This window comes from Amblyomma mixtum, chromosome 10 (assembly GCF_055824585.1).
Source record: "Amblyomma mixtum isolate Tamu chromosome 10, ASM5582458v1, whole genome shotgun sequence".
In the NCBI taxonomy this organism is placed as follows: Eukaryota; Metazoa; Arthropoda; class Arachnida; order Ixodida; family Ixodidae; genus Amblyomma; species Amblyomma mixtum.
Genome location: NC_143021.1, coordinates 137683544 through 137703891, shown reverse-complemented (window position 1 = coordinate 137703891; position 20348 = coordinate 137683544). Strand labels below are relative to the sequence as shown.

Sequence of the window (20348 nt, the reverse complement as noted above, 5' to 3'; positions counted from 1 at the left end):
TAATGTCTGGGCGAGGTTGTCTGACGAGGACGCCCACAACTATGCGATAACTAAAAGTGCGCTCCTCCGATACTTTCGTATTCCCGCGGAGGCAGATTTGGAAGGCCAAATTGACGGTGGTAAGCTACACCGCGATAGTGTCAGGGACCGAGTTAGAAGCTCCGCTCAGTCGCCGGATGACACGAGTGCTGTGCAGAAGTGGCGGCATAGGATAGGTTTGGTCCAGGAAAGAAAGGCCACTTCGGCAGCGAGGACCGAGGAGTTCGGTCGAAAAGCTAGCGAAGAGTGCAGATCCACAAGCCGTTAGGGCTTGGGGGATAATGCAGGCACTAAGGCTAGCAACGAGGAAGAGTGCAGATCCGCCAGCCGTGAGGGCTCGGGCGATAATGTAGGCACTGCTAAAAATAAGGAAAGGGGCAATGCGTTGGTTTTGAGCACAGAGAAGCATGCACTTTCCGGGAAGGAGGCTGATTGCTGCGATCGAGAAGGTAGTACCCAGGACAATAACGCTACGTTAGCCGAACAGCGTCTCATAGTTCAAGTTCCGGGCAAGAGCGTTAGGGTAGTAGGATCGATTAGGAAGCCTCAGGAGAGTAAGTTATGCTCAGCAGGAGATAAAGTGCTGTCGGAACAGCTGGCTACTGCGACCTGCGGTGACTCACCGAAAGCACGAGCCGATAATTCGAACTTAAGCGCGTCGAACTTAAGCGGTAAATACGGCTCGGTGCTGCGCCAAAGAGAAGATGCGGAGGGTGAGGACACCGCGAGAAATGGAGGCGCGCAGGGCCGTTCTGCGAAGGCAGTTTTAAGAAGGCGACCACGCGCAAGGAGAGCCAAGACGAGGGGTGCTCTCGAGAGAACGGACGAAGTACGGGCCGAGGACATTGTAAAGTTAAAGGCCGGCCAGCAGCGTAATCGTCCGAGACTGTCACCGCGGCACGCCAGACGCGATAAGCGCCAGCCACGTGACCCATTGTGGCGACGCTGCGGTAGCAGGACGCGTAAAACTCGGAGCGGGCCACAGAGAAGCCCGCACAGCTACCGTACGAAAGAACGCCGCAGAACGCGCTCCAGACGAAGGACATTGCCGAATCAAGAAAAGAGTTCTCGTAGGCGTTTCCTTCATGCGCGACCGTCAACCCCTCGCTTTCAACTGTTCATTGGTTGGTAAACATTTATTAAAACAGTCAAGGGGCCGAACGCCCAGATCTAGGGGTCGGCCAAGACTCCTTGGAATCTGGCAGCCTCTAGAGCGAGACCGATGAGCGTTCGTTGGTCGTCTAGGGTAGAGCTGCGTAGACGAGCCTCCCAGGTATGTTGTGTGGGTGTTGGCATGTGTTGTCGTGGACAAGTCCAGACCATATGAAGGAGGTCTGCTGGGATATTGCAGTGTTTACACATCGGCATATACCGTTCAGGAAATATATTATGGAATCTTTTGGGATTGGGGAAAGTGTCCGTCTGGTGTTGGCGCCATGTGACGGCCTGTGTCTTTGTAAGTTCTTGGTGCGGACCTGGATAGAGTTGGCGAGAAAGACGATAGTGCTGGAGCAGATCGCGTGAAGTGATTATGGTGTCCTTCCTGACCAAGGCGGGCATGTTGGGGGCGGGGTGATAAGCTGCTCGGAAAGTGGGCCCTCGAGCTAGCTCATGTGCTCCCTCATTACCCTTCAGACCCATGTGGGCTGGAGCCCATATCAGTAGGGTCAGGTGTTTAGGAGGATTTGATACGAGTACGCGAAACGCTTCGACTGAAATACGGCCATGAGTAAAATTAAGAATGACGCGCTGTGAGTCACTTATGACTACTCCAGCTTTAGAAGTGGACAGCGCGAGAGCAATAGCTACTTCCTCCGCTGTAGTGATATGTGAAGTGCGTACGGAGCAGGAGGCATGAAGACTCATGTTCTCATCTGTGGCAACCGCTGTTGCAGCAGTCCGAGTAGGATGGTCTGCCGCGTCTGTGTAAAGCACGTCAAGTGGGCCAGCATATCGCTGCTGGAGTGACGCGGCCCGAGCTTCTCTGCGATCTTGATGATGAGTTGGATGCATGTTGCGGGGGAGAGGGAGAGTCTTGATGTTGGCCCTGATGGCAGGTGGGAGATTGACCACCGAGGATGGTGGACGGAAGGGAGCGATGCGAAGTCGTTCGAGGATAGCGGCCTGCGGAAGTTAGGGAGAGGCGTTGGCGCTGGGCCAGGAGGGCCGCCTCAATGAGCTCGTCAACCGTGTTGGAGACACCAAGGGCGAGGAGCTTGTCGTTGGGAGTAGAGAGAGGAAGACCAAGGGCTGTTTTGACGCCGCTGCGGATAAGGCAATCCAGGCGGTGCTTCTCCGTGAGCGTGAGACGTAAATACGGAGCAGTGTAAGCAATACGACTTACTACAAATGCTTGAAAGAGACGAAGGAGATTCGCCTCCTTCATGCCTTCCCGCTTGTTGGAAACGCGCCGTATGAGACGGGCTGTCTGCTGTGTGTATCGATGCAAGCGTTGTATTGTGTTGGTGTTGGCTCCATTGGCTTGGAGGTGGAGGCCGAGAATTCGGATGGGTCGACCGTAGGCACGGGAAGGTTGTTAACAGTGAGGCGGATATTTGGAGATGTGGGGGGTTTCCGGGTGCCGGGATAACGCACAAAGAAGAGCTCAGATTTTGCTGCTGAGCACTTAAGTCCTTTCAACTGTTCAGACGCCGCTCGGGTGTTGATGACACGCGGCCGGGCTGCGGAACAAATCGTAGTTGCATGGCGTCTGGGGCTCGTAGGTGTCGAAGAGCAGTTGATTTTTGTCGATTGTCAGCTGCTAAAACCACTGTTGGTGTGCGACCGCGCAGGGCGCGGTTGAAGATTACGCGACCCCTTTGAGCCGCAGCGCGGCTCGTTAGCAGCGGATTCCGAGGATGTCTCTGCTGTTTGCTTTTTCTCTTTTGAGCGATTCGTGCAGACAAAAAGTTTTGCAGAAAAAAAAAAGTTTTGAGCAGGAATAGGTTCCCGACGCGTTGTTTGTATTGAAAGCGTTTCTTTTGATAAAGATTGTTTCGAAAATTGCACTAGTGGTGCCCACGTGTAGCAGCGTCCGTTAAAACGCGAAGTGCTAGCCATACGGGCCATTTAGGCCACTAGCATAAGCGCCTGGAGTCGCTTGATTTTTTTGGAATTTGGGAAATTAAGATGACTTTGGCTTCGATGTTGAGCGAATCTTTTATTTATTTATTTTATTTATTTCGTGTACCCTCAGGGCCAGAGGCATTATAGAGGGGAGTGGTTACAAAAATTTCAGAAAAAAAATGTACAGTGCAGCAAACTAATTAGTAATACAAAAATGATTGCTCCTAGTTATACATTATTAACTGTTGGGTTCTTGGTGTGCTGGTTAATAATATATAATACACAAAATACAGCGCAGCAATACAGTGAAAAACAGTGGGATATGCAATACAGTGGGATATGCAAGGTGACGGCAGTATGCTGCTATGCAGAATGAAATGTTGTGGTCATTACTAATCGGAATACATCACAAAAAGGGGAGTCTCAAAGGTAATGCCTGTAAGTATGCGCACTGTCATGTTAACACGTGCCCTTACGGTACCAAGTGCGCATGCTCATGCTTGTACCTGTCCTTATATAAGCAGCCGCTTGTCTGATAATAAACACACTTTGTTCCCTGCCTCCCGGCCGTTCACATGGTGTCAGCAGTGGGGCGGCGACGCGTTTCGCAAGCCGCGTTCACCGCTGTTCTTCGCCGCCCCCTCGTCCAGCTGCACCCGTAGTACCCTCCAGAGAAAGAAGCATGGCCTCGACGGTTCTTCCACCGCCAAAGCCACTGGAAAGTACGGGTGACGCTTACCAGAATTGGATCATCTGGAAAAGTGAGTTTACTCTGTTTTCTACGGCGACCGGACTAAGGAAACAGCCTAAAGACGTTCAGGCAGCAACCCTTCTTGTGACGATTGGAGAAGAAGCAAGGCGGGTGTTCTATACCTTCGATTTCGCAAATGAGGACGAAAAGAAAGACGTCGATAAGCTGATTGAAAAATTTGAGGCCCACTACAAACCAGCGAAGAATTTAACATTCAACGAGTTTCGTTTCGGCTCCCGAGATCAACGTGAGGGCGAATCTTTTAACGAATGGCTAATCGATATCCGAAGTCTTGCTCGCTTGTGCGAATTCGGAGAGCTGGAGGACAGACTACTGCGCAGTCGAATAATTCTAGGAGTTAAAGACAAGGACCTGCAGCAGAAACTTCTGTCTGAAAATCCGTCGTATGCCACAACAGTGGAAATATGCCGAGCAAGGGAACAAGCGAAGGAGCATTTTAACGAGATCAGGGAGGCAAAAATGAGCGGAACAGATGAGGCCGCCATACATGCAGTGAAATCGAAAGCTAGCCTCGGAATTTGCCCGAACTGCTGTTTCACGGAGCACGGAAAAGGAAAGTGTCCTGCGCAAGGACAGCGCTGCAACAAGTGTGGAGGCCGAAATCACTTCGCGCGTGGATGCCGTCAACAAGCAAGACCGAGGGGCCAAGGATGCAAGATAAAACAGGTCGAAATGGCAGAGGACGAGGGTTACTTCCTTCAAACCTTGGAAGTCAATGCAATTGATAACCAAGACCGCTGGTCAGCGACTGTCGACATCGCAGGTTCCGCCATACGCTGCAAAATTGATACTGGAGCCAACTGTTGCGTCATGCCCGAAGCGACGCTCAGTAACATAACTACGAAGCCAGCACAAGACTGCTGCTCCTACGCTACGGTCGTTTTTCGGGCACATAGAAAAGGCGACGAAGAAGATTGCGCTTCCGGTCGCCAGTACAACGCAGGCTACCACTGCGCTATTCTTTATCGTTAAACAAGCAGTTCCTGCTACATTGAGCGGCAAGGTGGCTGAACGCTTAGGGCTGATTGGCCGCATAAACACCGTGGACGCCTCAGAAATTAAGGAAATAGTAGAAAGATTTGAAGATGTTTTTCAGGGTTTGGGAGAAATCAAGGACGTAGCCTACCACATGGAGCTGAAACCTGAAGCTCGAGGCGTCGTCAAGCCAGCGCGACGAGTCGCCATCGCACTTCAGGAGTGCGTCCGAGCTGAGCTGGACCGGATGGAGCACGACGGCGTCGTTGCTAAGGTAACAGAACCGACTTCCTGGTCTAGTCACATGGTTGTAGTGGTAAAGAAAGAAAAAGTACGCATATGCTTGGACCCTTCTGACTTAAATAAGGCACTTCTGAGGGAGCACTACCACATGCCGACGTTAGAAGATATCCTACCGCAGCTGCATGGAGCGAAATTCTTTTCTACTCTTGATGCATCATCAGGATTCTGGCAGATTAAGTTGGACGAGCCGAGCTCCCGCCTATCCACAATGAGCACGCCCTACGGGCGATACAGATTCCTGCGCATGCCGTTCGGCATCGCTTCAGCACCGGAAATTTTTCAGCGGGTGATGCACCGGGTACTAGAGGGCTTGAAGGGCGTTGCTGTCGTTATGGACGACATATTGGTTTGGGGAAAGTCGCGAGAGCAACACGACAGCAATTTAGTAGCTTTGCTGTCCCGATGTCGCGAACACAACTTGAAGCTCAATAAGAACAAGTGCAATTTCCTCCAGCCCAGAGTCCGCTACATGGGCCACATTCTGACTCCAGAGGGGCTGTGCCTGGACCCGAGCAGAGTCGAAGACATCATGCAAGTTCCTCAACCACAAAACCGTAAGGAACTGCAAGTTTTCCTCGGCATGATCAACTTCGTGGCGCGGTTTGTTCCTAACATATCCACGTTGTCAGCGCCGCTTCGCGAGCTGTTGAGAAAGGACGTCGCGTGGGTCTGGACAGACCAGCAAGATAGCAGTTTTCTTCAGCTTCGAGCGACTCTCACGAAGGCGCCAGTCCTTGCCTATTTTAACCAAGAAGAACCAGTCACCTTGTCAGTAGACGCCAGTCAGCATGGTGTAGGAGCCGTTCTTCTACAGAATGGGCAGCCAGTTGCGTACTCATCCCGTTCGGTAACAGAAGCACAGCAGCGCTACGCGCAGATCGAGAAGGAAACATTGGCAATTGTTCATGGTTGCACAAAATTTCAAGATTATATCTTCGGGCAATCAGAGGTTATCGGCGAGTCTGATCACAGGCCTCTGGAATCTATATTCAAAAAGCCACTTTGTGAATGCCCTCTACGATTGCAACGCATGAGGCTTGTTTTGCAAAGATTCCCAATCAAGGTGACCTTCAAACCAGGAAAGGAGTTGTTTCTAGCCGATGCGCTTTCTCGCTTCCCGAGTACTAAGGAACTAACCGACGAGACAGAACAATTTCAAGTCAGCGTTGTTTCATCGCTTCCTGTGTCCGACCAGCAGCTCGAAAGTATTCGGCATGAAACTAACAAAGACGCTAGTATGGCTGAACTGCGCCGTTACTCGAGCACAGAATGGCCGGAAATGAAGGACCATGTGCCGCATGCCCTGCGTCCATACTGGTGCTACCGCAACGAGTTGCACGTTGAGGAAGGCCTGCTACTCAGAAGCAACAAAATAGTCATTCCTCCTGCCAAGCGACCGGAAATTCTGCGATTGCTGCACACCGCACATGGAGGCGAAGAAAAAATGAAGATGAGAGCTAGAGAAGTAATGTTCTGGCCCGGCATGAACGCAGACATCTCATCTCTAGCTAAGTCATGTGCAGCGTGCGAAAAGTACAAGCGCAGGAACACTAGACTGCCTATGCTTAGCCACGAGATACCAGGCCTGCCATGGCAAGTAGTAGGGCTTGATATTTTCCACCACGATGACCAGTCCTACCTAATCCTCGTGGATTTCTACTCGTTCTTTTTCGAGGTTCAAAAGCTACGTCAGACAACAGCGACAGCGGTAAACAATGCGTGCATGCTCGTCTTCGCGACTCATGAAATCCCGGCAAAGCTGTGCAGTGATAACGGCCCACCTTTCAACAGCGCCTGTTTCCGCTCTTTTGCTGCGCAGCTAGGAATTGCCCACGTAACGTCAAGCCCGTACTATCCTCGTGGTAACGGCATGGCGGAGCGTGCGGTGCAGGAGGCGAAAAAACTGCTCACGAAGTGTCCTTTCGCAACCCTGGAATTTTACAGCGCCCTGCTGGAGTGGCGAAACATGCCAAGGGACGAGCAACTGAAGTCTCCCGTTCAAAGGTTGATGGGCCGCCAAACAAGGACCCAGTTGCCGGTTCTTCCCCAGCACCTCGAACCACAAACTGTGCCATCACAATCCGTTCGCAATCGCCTCCAGGAAATAAGAGAAAAGCAGCGCGTCTTCTACAACCGAACAGCTAAGCGTTTACCACATCTTCGCAGCGGGTCTCAAGTATCGGTGTACGACACCATACGCAGAACATGGTCGCCAGCTGTGGTTGTAGGCCCTGCAGGAACACCTAGGTCATACACCCTACTTACAGACAGCGGACAAGAGCTGCGCCGCACCAGGGAGCATCTCAGTTCCAAAGAAATGCAACCAACGTCGGACCCTGAAGCGACCATTTCTCCGGAGTCTGTATCCCAGCCTGACCAGATGGCGGAGCTACAACCTGAGGGCATCCTTCGTAGAAGTGACCGTCAGCGTAGACCGCCACAACGTTACCCCCTGCCAGAGAGACCGCAGCCTTAGGTCCCTGACATGTGAATTTGGAAACTGTTTTTCATTTTTTTTTCTTGTTTCTTTTTCTTTCTCTTCGAAAAGAAGGAAGATGTAAGTATGCGCACTGTCATGTTAACACGTGCCCTTACGGTACCAAGTGCGCATGCTCATGCTTGTACCTGTCCTTTATAAGCAGCCGCTTGTCTGATAATAAACACACTTTGTTCCCTGCCTCCCGGCCGTTCACAATGCCGATAGCTTAAATTGGGGTCCCTAGCGCAAGAGTCAGCATCATAGTTGCAGTTTGCTGGTATTTTCTTCCTGATGTAGGATTTTGCACCTATTGGTTTTGTTTATTGTTTTAAATTGAGATGCGCTTTGTGGTGTAATGTGCCGATCTGTGGCAGTTTTCTGAGTGCTGCTGGACCACCCCCAGGGACAAATTGGCTTTGTAAGAGGGAAAGAGCCTGGCATTGCTTAGTGGGGATTGTGTCGTGCTTGCGGACTGAGCGGTTGGGTTTTCGGCGTGGTTCTAATGCTAGCGGAGCACGAGTCACTTTGCAGTGCCCTTTAGGAACCTGCACCTGCAAAGGAAGACTTCGGGGTGCGCTGAGCTCCAGAACCGCCGAGAGAGAACCGACTCCGGTTGAGACCAGCCTCAAGCAACATCCCTCCGGACAGCGGATGCTGTCCCCTGTCCATCGGGATCTACTTCCCCCGGCGGGGCAGTCTGTTACGCCTCGCCTTCGTCGTGGGGAAGACAATGACATGGCAGCAGCGAAACGCCGACAAACCCCGAGACGCGCGTTGGGTGAGCGCCTGGATTGCCACGGAAGCTGCGTCCGTCTGCCCGGTTGAGCGAGCGTTTCCCCTACACCGAGTGTGAACGCGCGTTCGTAATGCGCGGGAACGCTGCTCATGGACATTCCGGCGTCTGCGCTACGGTGATGACATCATTCCCCCTCTCCCAGCGCGTGACGGCGGTGTGATCTCTCGGGAGTGAGTGAGTGCGTGTGTGTCTGTGATTGGTGCCAGTGAGAACTTCCTTCCCCTGCAGGCCCGGCCCCCATCTAGGGACCCTAGGGAAGGGAACTCTTAAAAGCCCCGGCAGCGGCACGGCCAAGGAGCTCTTTGTCATCGAATGGTCTCCTGTTGAGCTGTCGCAATGCAGCGTTCCTGCAGCTCACTTGTAAATATGTAACTTCCTGTATAAAGTCATCTCTCATTGTCTTTTTCTAGCAGCCTCGTCTCAGACGTCCCTCATTCCCTCTCCGGCACACGACCATGCTACCTCGTCTTTAACAAACTGGTGGCAGCGGTGGGATGCTGCTACCTCGTATGTAACAAACTGGTGGCAGCGGTGGGATGCTGCTACCTCGTCCTTAACATCGGCTAGGTTACACCAGTGGTACCGAACACTATACTCTCCGCAGTGCCCACACTATGGGTAGGTAGCTAACCTCTACCACATGGTGTGGGCATGCCAATTTAATCCCATATTTGACCGCATTCCAAAACCCTCAGAGAAGCAGTGGGAGGCTATTCTGCTCAGCGATGATCCTGACCGTCAACACTGGCGGTTGGGGACGGCCAGCGCAGCATCATTAACCAGTGGACTACCGGACTAGGCGGCTCACCCACATGTTCTACGAATACGAAAGATGTTTTCAATCAATCAATCAATCAATCAATCAATCAATCAATCCGTGTGCCCCCCCCCCCCTTTGGTTTTCCTCCTCTGCATGCCCTCTTTAGTTTCTTGGCAAGATGCGCTGAATCGCTTCTGGACCTAGTGTGGGAAAGCCTGCTACACGTGCACGTCGTTGTTCTTTCTGAGAAATGTGTGCTTTTCTCAGGGAGCACCTTTCTCTGTAGGCGTTCTGAAGACGCATAAGGACAAATGTCGGCTTGAAAGAATTATAATGTAAGAAGGGGAATGGCGGAAAGTCTTTTTTTTTTCAGTGAACGTCCAGTCCAGTCTTTGGGCATAGTTTTTAATGGGGGGTGGTTTTAAAGGTTTTTAGGTACGTGGACGATTTTTTAGTGCTTTTAAAAAAAAAGCAGACTTCCTTCACCTACCCCTCTACAGTAGGTGAAGTTTTAAATGCTTTTAACAAACATGGACTTCGGCTCACGTTCACCCATGAACTTCCTGACACTAACGTCTTACAATTTTAGATCTAAAACTAACCTTTCTTGAGAGACATGTTTGCTGGGGCTATTACCCGCGCGCGAAGAAAGATCTTTTGCCTTATGATTCTACGCACTCAAAGACGGTGAAAAAAGCAATAGCGTCGCTTTGCTTGGAGTCTTCTTTGAAAAAGTCGTGCCCGCATCGGTTGCAGGCTAGCTTCCAGAATCAGGTGAGCCGGCTTTCGGCGGCTGGGTTCCCCTGCTCAGTGTTGACTGCTGTCTGCGAGACCCTTCTAAAGAAACTTAAGCAAGGAACACGAAGAAACTCCTGAGAGGATCGTTGCAGGTCACAGAAGCCGTTGGTGGTGCCTTACTTGCACAAAACTGCTCACAACTTGAAGAAAGTGGCCAACAGGCATGGGGTGAGTGTCGTTTTTTCCGCCCCCAACAAGCTGAAAAAGCTGTGCCCCCGTATTTGCAGCTCAAGAAAGCGGGGTTGCCAGATAAGGCACGACTCTCCATTCATCATGTGTTCCGCAGGAGTGGTCTATGCTATCCCCTTAACGTATGGGAAGACCTATGTCGGCCAGACTGGGCGTTTCATCAACGAGCGCTTGGGGGAACATGCCCGAAATTTATCAGATTTAAAGGATAAATATGCACATTTGGTAGCGCATATTATGGGTTGCGACGGATGCGAGGCACGATTCAGTCAGACTAAGATTCTTGGCAAAAGCGCATATAAGAAGGCACGTGAATGTCTGGAGGCTTTTCACATAAGAAAACTTGGCAATAGGTGTGTCAGGACCCCATCTGTTACACTTTTTTCAACCGAGTTCGAATTCTTAGATGCCACCCTGAAATAATCTTTGTTAACTTTTTTCTTTTTGTTTTGGTTACCGCTTGCTCATGTGTGCTCGCTGTGATGGTCGCTTTGATATCTTTACCTTTCCTGCCCTCCTCCCTCTTTTTCAGTGAAACTTCGCCATATAAAGGCGCGGCCTGGTTTCAATAAAATTAGTTGTGAGTTAGCGCTTTGTGTCTCGTCCTTGTCTTTTCGTGGTTTGCATGCTCTGGCGCTATTTTCTTCAAATCAAGTATACACCAACTCACCCAAGAAGAAGTGTTAATGCCGAACAAATGTCCACCCAGTCACCAAAAGCTAGCCCTGCTTTCTTCTACGTGATTCAATGTTGTATAGAGGTCGTAAATGTGTGTGCAAAGAATGGTTAGATTGCCACTAACAGTGCAAGCCGCCAAAAGGGGCAGCTTAATAGGATCATATGATCGTTAACATGTGTAATTAGATTTGTCTGCATGCACGCCTCTCAAGGAGGTGTGTACAGTTTTGCAGAAAAGACTGCAAGAGGAGTGCAGTCTTGCACTACCTTCTATAAAGAGTTCGTAAAAGGACAGCTCACACTAATTTTATACTCATATAGGTGTATTCGTGTTTAGAGTTTCATGCTCCTCGGTGTTGCAGAAAACTTTTCCTCTGTATTGCACTAATAGTGAGGTGAATACACATTTCGAGTGCCCGTTACAACGCACGCTCATTTTGGGCGGAAGTGGCGGCGACACATAATCAGGTAAAAGGCGAATGATCTTTTTACCAAGAGTATAAGTTTAGAGACTGTCTTCTGCTCCCTAGTTCAAAAAGGTAACACTCTATAGCAACATTGGTCGGCTATACCTGGTTGAATAAGCTTTCGATAGTCACTAAAATGCTGCTTTGCATCCAGGTGCAGTTTTTCTCCAGGCTTTCACTGTGTTGCTCATTATGTACGCCTCTAATTATGTACGCAGCTTAATAGGATCATATGATCGTTAACATGTGTAATTAGATTTGTCTGCATGCACGCCTCTCAAGGAGGTGTGTACAGTTTTGCAGAAAAGACTGCAAGAGGAGTGCAGTCTTGCACTACCTTCTATAAAGAGTGCGTAAAAGGACAGCTCACACTAATTTTATACTCATATAGGTGTATTCGTGTTTAGAGTTTCATGCTCCTCGGTGTTGCAGAAAACTTTTCCTCTGTATTGCACTAATAGTGAGGTGAATACACATTTCGAGTGCCCGTTACAACGCACGCTCATTTTGGGCGGAAGTGGCGGCGACACATAATCAGGTAAAAGGCGAATGATCTTTTTACCAAGAGTATAAGTTTAGAGACTGTCTTCTGCTCCCTAGTTCAAAAAGGTAACACTCTATAGCAACATTGGTCGGCTATACCTGGTTGAATAAGCTTTCGATAGTCACTAAAATGCTGCTTTGCATCCAGCTGCAGTTTTTCTCCAGGCTTTCACTGTGTTGCTCATTATGTACGCCTCTAATTACATCGGAATCTTAGATGCCGAGCACTACCACCTCAGAATAATTTCTGGTCGCGCGCTGGTTGCCTGGTTCATGAGACTGTTGTTGTTAAAACGTCGATTAAGCAAAAAATGTAAACATTTAAGCTTAACTGAAACGGGCTTTTTTTTTTAAATTAGCTATGCACCTTTCAACACTGCGGTAACCACAGCCAGTCAACGACAAGATGCCCTGGAAGAGTACAGTTATGCTGGAGCCGTGCTCCATTCAAAACTAGCAATAAAGGCCAGCCCTGAAATTCGGAGCTATGCAGAAGGAGAAAATTACACTGCGCAAACACGGAACCTTCTCAGCAGAGTAAATAGAGCTGATACGATTTATAAAATTTCACTTAGTTCTTTTTTAGACTAAAGGAAAGGCTATAGTTGTTATTCATAGTTGCATAAAGGTGAGCTGCTTTTCGATTTCGGCATCGATGGATAAGTCTCCATGGTTAGTCCTGGCATAGCCGTAGCTGTTGTTTTCCCTGTACTCGTCGTCGTAGGCCTCCAGGTCACTCCAGAAGCCATCAAAATCGACGGTTGGCGCATGGCCTCCGTATTCTTGTGGAAGTATCTTTGCCGGAATCTCTTTGTGCAGATCCTCGTACTTTTCCCCGAAGTGGCGAAACTGCGTTCACAACGGCGAAACCGAATGGCCGACAAACAATTTGAAAAGCCTCAACAGCAACAGCTTCCTTTGAACAAAATTTGTTATTTTCCTTTTACCGATACTTCAGGACCTGCATAACTTGTCAGCATGTGTAGGACATAGAAATGTGTGTCTTAAAGGGTCTACCATCATTCAGTATCGAACAGGGGACGTCCGCTTCTCCTGCAACTCTGTATAAGAACAAATTGAAACGGCCTATGCGAGTACGAGGGGGTACCCAAAAGAAACCGGACTAAATTTTTTAGTCGGCAAAGCTTCTGTGGTACCGCCTTTTGCCACTAGGAGCGCATAGAACGAACATTCCAGAGTCAGTAAGCCGAGTGACGTCGTTGAGGAGGTCAGAATAGTTTAGGCAGAGTTTTAGAGTGACGACTGTTTCGTGTGAATGTCGTTTTTGCAATGGCTGATTTTCTTGAACAGCGTGCGCCGGTGAAATTCTGATTTTTGCTCGGAAAAAGTTGAATGAAAACTCTAGAAATATTAAGAAATACGTACAAGGACGATGCTATGGGGACAACTCAAGTGTTCCTGAATCGAATCCTGAATTAAAGCAACAATCATGCCAATGGAAAACTTCAAATTCACCTCGCCTCAAGAAAGCTCGTCAGGTGAAACGAAACCTCAAAAAAATGCTGATTTCTTTTTTCGACGTGAGAGGAGTCGTCCATTGAGAATGTGTTCCGCAGGGTCAGACAGTTAGCCAGGCTTTCTACTTGGATGTTTTGAAAAGATTGGGCAACAGTGTGTGGTGGAAGCGGCCAGATTTGTGGCGTTCGGGTGACTGGTTTTTCCATCATGGCAATGCCCCTGCTCACACAGCCCTGTCTCTACGACAATTTTGGACCAAAAATGGCATGACCCCTATTCCTCAACCCTCATACTCTCTCGACCTTGCCCCGTGCTACTTTCTTTGTTTCCTATAGTGAAAAAATAGGTAAATGGAAAGCGTTTCGCTGATGTTGCTGAGGTGAACAAAACAACGACGGAGGCACTGTCAAGCATCACAAAAGATGAATTTAAACAATGTTTTGAAAAATGCAATGAAAGATTCGACAAGCGTGTCATTGCAAGTGGGGATTACTTTGAAGGAGATTGAAGGTCTGTGCTTAAAATGTGAACAAATAAGTTCAAACAAAAATAACTCCGGTTTCTTCTGGGTACCCCCTCGTACACTCCGGCGCCCTTCTTTGTTAAGCCATGAAAGAACTGATATGGCTGGTGTTCTAACTTGAACAGCTATGTGCAATATACCAGGTGTTTCAGGGAAGGCAATCAGTAATTTTCAAAAGTAAGGTTTTGAGGTAAAGGGAAGCTATTTGAAGGATAGTAATTGCAGTGCTGACGGAAGTATAAAAACAGGCGAATTATGTTAATTAGTAAAGTTTTAATTAAATTCTGATAGTTAACCTTTTAACTACTGTCGATAGGCGGCCGCTTCCATTTAGTGATTTGTAGCCAACCGTTAGTAATAACCACTTCCATTTTTAGTATTTCGAAAACGCGAATCTACTTGTTGCTACGCGGCAAGATAATCTGTGCCTTCGCGGCGCGTGAAATCGAAACCGCGTGGCCGATGCGGGCCTACAGCCACACCCACATGCTCGCGTCACTCAAGGGTGCAGTCACGTGGCTTACTGTGTCCCGCCCATCTACTGCTGTCTTGCTTTCTAAGCGAAGCTGAGTCACTGGCTGCCGCACTTGACGAACGAGTCGCTTGGCCTGAATGGCCTGAATGCACGGCTTGCGGCTTGGTCTAGCTGCAGTGCAGAGCTGTTTGCGTCTTGCGATTTTTGTTTATCTGTGTATCAGTTTTATCCTGCCCATTCCTACATACCAAGAGCATGAACTGGCAACACCGACCGTTTTCCTGGGAAAGCACAGGCAGGTGAAGTTCTTGTCGTTCCGGCATTTATAAAATGAAGTAATGAGCGCACTATTTTTTTTTTTCATTTTTGCCGTGCAAGTAATTTTGAGGCAAGAAATACGAGCTCAACGGTTCTTTTCCTTGCGCTGTCACTTTAAACGCAGAGAATTATCTGCATATTTTTTTTCCATTTCACATGACTCCTTTTTTGGGAGGGTCGAAAAAGGTTGGTTTGAGAAAACCTTTTGCTCGAAAGGTTTTTCTGGCGCCACCTGACCTTCGTTGCCTTCGCTCTTCTTTCCCGTTCATCTTTGAATTTTTTAATAGTTTTTCGCAGGCTTTGATATTTGTTAAAGCCTCCGCCAAGATAACTCAATAACTATAGCGTTCACAACAATAGCATGAGCATGTAAGGGCATGAGCAGGGTTAATTGGTTTTACGTTAAAATTAACAAGGCAGTGACTCGTTCGTATTCAACAAAACGTGAGTCAGCAAACGACACGTGTAAAGTCTTCTGTGATGATGTCTTTTTCCAAGCGATTGTTTGTAAAATAAAAAGAAAAGAAAACACAGGACTTAACAGTACGCCGATATTACAAGGCTCCAGTGCAATAACATATTTTAGTGACATATAGGCTGACGGTAATGGCTCTCAAGCGGACTAAATAAACTTTGAGCCTTTAAAAACGGTGTCCGACGTATCCTACTATGCAAACATTAGGAATAAAATCCTATCTATAAAGATCTATTTATTACACGGCAGGAAATTTGCGCGTATGGAAGCAAAAAAATGTGCGTGCCCCAGTCAGCAATTACGCTGTGTGTACGAACGCGATGGAAAGAGACGCAAATAACCCAACGCCTACACTCTCCGCTGTTCGAATTTCTTTTCATGGCGCTTTTACCTCAGTGGTAAGAAAAACACCTAAGAGGTGTCCTGGAATGCCTCACGGAAGAATGTAGCGTATTCCTGCTACCACCAAAGTAAAAGCGCGATGAAAAGAAATACGAATAACGGGGCGCCTGCGCTCTGGTTTGTTCGAATTTCCTTTTATCGCCCCCCTACATTACAAGAGGATTACATCACGTGTTCGAAAAGCTGTCCTTCCATGGCAATGCACAGCAAAAAACGATATTTCATCGCACGGACAGAGCGCTCAGTGATATCCTGCGAAATTCTTGTCAAGGCCACAATAATTCAATGTTTCACAAGGCTGGAGGGTTGCGACGTATAAACCTTATTCTTCACGTACCCCCGCGAAAGAAGTCAAGGGGAGGTAAGTCTGGTGATCTAAGAGGTCAAGCAGTCGGTCGGAGGCCAAGCAGGAGCAAAAAATCTGCCTCTCCCGTTATCGAGAGTGGAGTAAGCATGAAATGTTTACGGGCATAACACATTGGTTGTACATGGTACTAGTCAAAATCTTGAAATGGGTTTAGTGTTCAGCACACCACACCACACTCTTGTTGTTCCGTCGAAGCGATCGACTGCAATAGTGCGGGCAGCCGCGAACCGTGGCGGCCTGGTCGCTTTCGAGAGCGGCCGCATAATCATGGCGTTGTCGGCAGCGGCGAGCAGTCTTCTGCTATGGCGCACCACTCTCAAAGCGATCGCTTTCCGCAAGACGCTTCCTCCCTCCCATTCATCAGGCTCCATTGCTCGGCTTAAACAGCTGTGACGGTGGCGACATAGAAGTGCAGGACGATGCAGAAGCATACGCGGACACGACGAGACGCAGGCGTGACAAGAATGTATAAGCAGCGCGTTCTAATAGCTGAAGTGTTGTTGTTGTTGCGACTAAGAGAAGGATGAAAAGGAAATTTGCACGGACCTGCCAACTGGCTCCAGCCGAGCCACCACCGCTGCCACGTCCAGATAGACGAGAGTTAAAAGACGAGAGGAAAGAGAAAAAGGAAAGAGAAGACGCGCGTCGCAGCAACAACCGCGTCCGCCGAAGCAGACGCTGGCTGAAAAAACAGATAAGCGGCCGAAGCCGCGATTCGTCACCACCTCCCCATGAGCTGAAGGCTCAGCGGCCGGTCTTTTACATGAGCGAGTGTGGGACTGCAGCGCCATCGTTGGGGGCGGCGCGGAAGCGGCCCTCCATGGCGCTCTCTCGTGGAGTCTCGTTAAATTTCGTACGGTGCCCGGATGCTCTCGTTTCAGTGCCCGGATGAGTGGCATTCAGTGCCAGGACGTTGGCTCCCGGTCTCGGCGTGACGTCACCAGACTGCCGACAACGGGAGCTAAAAGCATTTCAAGCTTAAAACGCCCATAGCACGAGAGAATGAGGGTGGTGGAGCCCCGTCATGTTGAAACCACATCCCGTTAAGCTGGAGTTCTGAGGCGAAGTTCATCATTTAGTATGCGCTCGGTGTGTCCTGCCGGTGAGGTTCCAGTCGATAAAGTAGGGGCCTACGTACCATGCGTCCTTGAAGTATCCTTCACCATACATTTCCAGACCACCGCACCTGATGTCTTTTTACTCGTACCTATTATGGGTTGGCGGCTGACCAATAATGGGCGTTGTGCAAATTTACCGTGGAATCTCTGACGAAGTGCGCTTCATCGGTCCACATCACGCTGTCTAAAAGTTCAGGGCTCTCCTCGCATTTGATTAGGAACCAGTTACAAAACAGCCGGCGCAGAAAATCAGATCCAGTGCTTGATGCAGGCATACTTTGTACGAATACATGTTGTCCTTTTTAAGAACTCTCCAAGCAGTAGAGAAACTGCATTCCAATCCATTGCCAATTTCTCCCAAGCTGGCCTGTGGGTTGACGTCCACATAGGCCAAGACGCCAGATTCAAACTCTTCGGTCAAAACTGAGTTACTTCTTTAACGTTAAGGGTGCAAAACGACTGAAGACTCTTGTGAAAATGCAGTGAGAGGGCACACATTAACCAGGATGCGAATCTTCGTACATCTAGTCAACAATTAGTCTTCGAAGATAGATATATCAACAGCTTCTTCCTATATAAATTGTTTTTCCCCTAAACTTTTTACGCTCTGGTGAGAGAGTTTCTGAAGGAAGGCTTTTTTTTTCTCATTGCGTAGCAGGCTGGGTGCGCGGGTACCTCTATGCTTGCTTTAAACGCTCGCCTCCGATTAAGGTAGTGTCTCCGCCTAAGGTTATTTCAGAGCATTTCCCGGTGCAGTAAGGAGGTTGGGTACGTCATCCGAAACTACCGATACAGTTGTGATTAAGGTGGTATTGTGTGAACGGACGCAAAAGAAGAGCTTAGTGCGGTGGCAGGACTACAGCACACGCTCCCAAAAGGTAACGTAAGGAGGAGCAAAAACTGCAGACGCATCCCGTTTGTTGCACCCTAGAAGCTCTCAGCGCCACAAACCACTTATTAAAATATCCGCTTATTGCGATGCTCTACAGGATTGTTTTTGAAAGCATGCGAAGTTTTTATATGAGAAAGCGTTGCCAGTTTCAGGCAGTGATGCACCGCCTTGCTTCACCCTTCGGGCAAACCGTAACGTGAATGACGACTCCGGCATGCGTAGTGGAGCAGAGCACGTGGAGGGCGAAGTGCACTGCAAGCCGAGTGACGGGTTTCAGATATAATAAATCTAGTCGGCTGTTTTTCAGGTCAAAGCTCGTGTACAATACCGTATGACTAACCAGAGGATGAACTGAAATTTATTACTTTGTGAGTCACCAAAACCTGGATTTGTTTAATTTTGTTTCATAATAAATATCAGTTTAGAAGAGAATCTTAAGCATGTTTCGCATAACATGATTATGAGCAGCTCACCCTCTCTGCCACCTTCGTCTTGAGGAAAGGCCGGACGAGTGTGAAAAACATGTCGAAGCCTACGCTCCGCCTCACGTGGTGCATGGCCTTGAGCCGCATTGGCAAGCAGGCCTGGAAGGAAACAAAGCACGGCTGGCTGCGCAAGTTTTGACGCTACACAGATATGGTCGGTGAAGGCATTTAAACGTTAAACAATATGGCGGACGCATAACCAAGAGCGCAGACGGTCACTTCAATACGGCAGAGACTCTAAGCGCCTTCGAGAGAATTGAGTGGAAATTTGTGGCACTCACAAACAGCTAAAATATTCCCTGTCAACCGCTCGCGATTTATTCCGGTTATCGAGACCTGCATTGGTTTATGACCGAAAGGTTGAGCGCTGTGATTGTGTTTTAAAGGGTATTCAGGATTGGATGTAAATCAATTTCAAGAGTCAGTAAAATTTCTTACAAGGCCAAAAAGGATTGTTATTTAAACTGTGAGATGGCTCTCAGAAAAATGTCAACACAATAGTCAAGCATGAAAAAAAAAACGCGTCAGCAGCAGAATTCTCAAGTTTTCGGATGGGAATTCAATTACTTTTGTTAATAACTGACACTGTACAAGATGATAGCGTAACAGAGATAGCGCTTTCTTTTTTGACGGAAATCTTACTGCCACTTTCCATTGCCGTAGTCTAATGAAAACAGTAAAATTCGATAAAGTTGTATGGTTAACTTCTCCTACCATCTATTAAGATTCGCATCTGTCCGAGGGAGCGATTCCGATTTGGAGAGAAGCATTGACATTTTTATAGACGTTCGGCTGCTACAATATGAATTAGGTGTCAATAAAAAGCATGACTGCAAGTGCGCGCGTACTGCGGCCGCTACTGTGTGGAGTCATTCGGGACGAACTACGCCTGGCAGCACAACAGCCCAAAAATTTCTGAGGTTCGTCGCCGGCTTGATACAAGACCCACGTATGCGTCCATGCTACGTGAGGCCTTTGGATACGATGCCACCACCGCGATTCCAGTAGTGCTCCCACCCAGCTTCGTTCGCGGCCACGATATGCCAGCCTACCAGCAACCGCGAGAGAGTGATGTGTGGTGCGCCCTGGATCGTCGGCCCCACTGCTATCAATGTGTCGAGGCGGGTCACCTATACAGGGCATGCCCATACCGTCGCGTGGGCCTGCGTGCTTTCGCGCCGTACGACCAGTGCCCACAGGACGGGGAACGACCACACGAGATAGCATCTCATCTCTCGTCACGCCAGAACCACATCACTTCAGGCAACCGAGGGGCTCGATCCCCGTCGCTGAGGTGCAACCACTCCCCAAGCCCCTGTCAAGCTGCAAGCTACTCCTGACGCCGTTCTCCCAGTCCATGCCAGGAAAACTGATTCCAGCGGCCTCTCGATGCGAGGACTTGTGAAGATCCTCCTACGCCACTACTATGCGACGATGTTTCTCAGGCAGCCAGTAGCGACCGCATCCAACGAGTTACCTGTGATTTGTGTGTTACAATTGATGGAGTCGACGTGACCGCTTTGATGGATACACGTGCCGATTATTGCGTCATGTGCTTTGCCCTTTCTCTGGAACTGAAGAAATGTTTGACGCAGAGGTCGGGGCCTAGCATTCGCACTGCTCGGGGTCACCTGACAATCCCCGCCGGCACGTGCACAGCTCGTGTCGATATCCGTGGTTTTGAGTACGTCGGCGAATTTGTAGTCCTCCGTGAGTGTTCCAGGGACTTCATCCGCGGTCACGACTTTCAGCAGACGAACGGCGCTGTCTGTGGTGTTTCGCAGGACGACACATCGATGAAGACTAGTGCGTGGCCCCCAGGCCCACGCCCAAAGGAAAAAGCCCCGTTTATTGCAACCTGACAAGTATATATACAGACACGGAGTACGTCACGCATGCGCCGAGCATCACAAGAGTACACGTGCACTTGCTACGATAGATACTATCAC

General features: G+C 49.0%; 1 protein-coding gene across 1 annotated transcript in view; it reads right to left on the bottom strand.

The window, feature by feature from the left end:
* Nucleotides 1-12477: 12477 nt before the first annotated feature.
* LOC149327062 (retinaldehyde-binding protein 1-like) overlaps nt 12478-20348 on the bottom strand; it is a 210171-nt gene continuing 202300 nt past the window's right edge. Inside the window, exons 4-5 of the mRNA XM_089564773.1 lie at nt 18388-18498; nt 12478-12714 (exon numbers count right to left, since the gene is read on the bottom strand). Coding sequence (XP_089420899.1) covers nt 12478-12714; nt 18388-18498 — 348 coding nt within the window. The remainder of the gene's footprint in view (nt 12715-18387; nt 18499-20348) is intronic.